We start from the raw sequence: 2,952 nt of genomic DNA on the forward strand, positions 1-2,952 counted from the left end.
GACTGGCCGAAGCACGGTTCCCTCATTTAACTGTGTGGGAATCACCTGTCGCCTCGAGAAGCCAATACTGGAGCTGTCCATGCTGCTGAAGCTAACCACGCTCCTGTTTTACCCTTGATGAGGATAAAACTGCTAAAAAACATGACAAATTAATAAAAATAGACTGCACACATGATCTGTGTTCATTATATTACGTCTGGAACCACAAGTTAATGCAGCAGAAATATATAGGCCTAGAGTAGTTTATTGAGAATATGAACAAACAATTGTATAGGCCTAATCATATTTATAATCCATTATCACATGTTATGTATAGCTGATAATGAGCCTCATTGTTTTTAGTTTCATGGGCAATTTAATTGCGTTCACTTTCAACCGTGCATCACGCTTGCGCACAGCACCCAGCCCATTCCCATGACTTGTAACTTGTAAGTTGAGTAAAGGAGCAGGTGGGGTGAGAGAGGCAGAACGGGAGGCGCTGCCAATGGAAATAGCTCACTAACAGCAACGAGCCAGAGAACCGAGCCTGCCTCTATGTCAGGGCCACTTACCTGCAAGGTGCGCATCGAAGATGATGACCATGAACGGAAAGCAGCATTTCTCTATGCACCCTGTGCTGCAGGAGCCCAAATACTCTGGCCTGCACGCGAGTTCGGAAGGCATGCGCAGAGTTTGTCTGCCTGCCCCGCAGGTATGTTTCTCAGTCAATTATTTGAGGCACAAACGTATGAACAAATATCAATTTAAGACGTTTTAAGTGGATCAGAAAGGACTTTGTTTTATCCACTCTCGTACTCGTTCTTTCTTTCGTTCTCCCTCGCAACCCCTCCCCCTCCCTCTCTTTCGCTCTCTCATCATCTCGTCTATTCAAGCAAAGCTGCTGCTTTCATATTAATGTTTATGACCTGTGCTTTGAGGAGGGTTCTCCCTGTGCTTAACATTTATTTGAATTCTGAGTTGACAGAATTCCCCACTGATTCCAGTATGCGCACTCTTGCTTCCAGCTCCAGGGCAATATCTTCGGTGGCTTTGATGAGAGTCTACTGGCACGCGCGGAAGCTCTGGCGGCTGCTGACATAGTCTCTCACGGCAAGAGTCACCATTTCAAGCCAGACGTGACTTACCATACCATGAGTAGTGTCCCCTGCACCTCCAACTCCTCTACGGTGCCCATCTCCCATCCTTCCACCCTGACCTCTCACCAACACCACCACCACCACCACCTCAACCAGAATTTAGAGGGGGATCTTCTGGATCACATCTCGTCCAGTCTCTCAGTGAGCGGGATGGGGGCTCCGGATTCCTCTATGATTACCACGCACCAGCACCACCTCCAGACCATGGGTCATCTCCACCAGGCTATGGCCATGGGTCATCCGCACTCTCTATCTGTGCACAACGGAATGTCGTGTGTCAACGACGTGGAGTCAGATCCTAGGGAGCTGGAAGCCTTTGCTGAGCGATTCAAACAAAGGAGGATAAAGCTCGGGGTGACCCAGGCGGACGTTGGCTCAGCCCTCGCCAACCTGAAGATACCAGGGGTGGGCTCTCTCAGCCAGAGTACTATCTGCAGGTTTGAGTCCCTCACCCTCTCTCACAATAATATGATTGCGCTAAAACCTGTCCTCCAAGCCTGGCTCGAGGAGGCCGAGGCTGCTTACCGGGAGAAAAACAGCAAGCCAGATCTTTTTAATGGTAACGAAAGGAAACGAAAACGCACTTCGATAGCCGCACCTGAGAAGCGCTCGTTGGAGGCATATTTTGCGATCCAGCCCCGTCCATCTTCGGAAAAAATTGCTGCAATTGCTGAAAAGCTGGACCTTAAAAAAAACGTGGTTCGTGTGTGGTTTTGCAACCAAAGGCAAAAACAGAAAAGGATGAAATATTCTGCTGTGCATTAGTTAATTAACATTATGCATAAAATACGACATTTTGAAGAGATAACAGGGATCTATCAACATTTCATCATGTCCGACTGGAATTTACAACCGAGACTCTATAGATTTATTTAAATGTTCATTATGTTGTCTCGTTCACTTTTTTGTCCTCTAACGGGCACATTTTATGTTGTAGATTGGAATGAAACGTGTTGTGCTAAAGGTCTCTTGGATTAAGTTTTCGTTGTTGTTGCTTTTACTTGACTGCATATCACAACTCTCTTCAATCACATATCCATAACAAATAGACCTATAGAAAATGACCTGTCTCTATCATGTGAGATGTCCTGTTGAATGCTCGTAAGTTCGGTTAGTTGTTTGGACAATTTAATCAATTACACCAACATTTTCACATTTACTGTATGTCTCGGACTGTTTGGATTCATACTTGTATAGGATGGAATTAATGTGTTTTCACTCTATCGGTTTAACCCCCCCCCCCCTTAAAAACATATTGCAAATTAATATGCTCTCTTTGTGAACTAGCTGAACTTCGTTGACAAATTCATTCACAGTTGTGTGCAAAAGAGGAAAATCACATTTCACAATATTAACGACACAACACGAGTTGATTTACTTTAGTCATTTTCAAAATGTCACTATTGTAACTAAGGCACGTCAAACGGGCATGGAAAAGCTGCTATATTTTGACATTACGTATTTTGATGTGAACATGTAAAACAGTTTGGAGTATCACTGAAATATTGTTAGTATTTTTCTTCACTCTTGAATTTTACTTGACAAAATGTGTGAAGTTGAAAATGAATGAATAAATCATTGAATATTTTATACAATTCAATTGAATCAGCAATTGATTATTTTGATTACACTGGACATGCTTAATTTGTGTTTTTGTCAGTTGTAGATAATTAGACCTAGCATTATCACTTAATTTAAAGACAGGAAGAAAACGTTTACCTAGGCTTAAAGTAATTTTGCTATTTGTGTGAGTCTATGTTAAATACAATATCTCTTTCGTTTCTGGGGTTGGAGTAAGGGAAAATTGACTCAGGGT

The 2,952-nt window shown here is 43.0% G+C and overlaps 1 protein-coding gene across 1 annotated transcript; it reads left to right on the forward strand.

Annotated features, from left to right (window-relative positions):
* The first annotated feature begins 447 nt into the window (after positions 1–447).
* Positions 448–2,721, forward strand: LOC112228093 (POU domain, class 4, transcription factor 3). Its single transcript, XM_024393216.1, has 2 exons — positions 448–691; positions 1,005–2,721. The coding sequence occupies exons 1-2, from the start codon at positions 572–574 to the stop codon at positions 1,899–1,901; spliced, it is 1,017 nt and encodes a 338-aa protein (XP_024248984.1). The 5' UTR covers positions 448–571; the 3' UTR covers positions 1,902–2,721.
* The last annotated feature ends 231 nt before the right edge of the window (positions 2,722–2,952 follow it).

The sequence above is a fragment of the Oncorhynchus tshawytscha genome, linkage group LG30, assembly GCF_018296145.1.
Source record: "Oncorhynchus tshawytscha isolate Ot180627B linkage group LG30, Otsh_v2.0, whole genome shotgun sequence".
Taxonomy (NCBI): domain Eukaryota; kingdom Metazoa; phylum Chordata; class Actinopteri; order Salmoniformes; family Salmonidae; genus Oncorhynchus; species Oncorhynchus tshawytscha.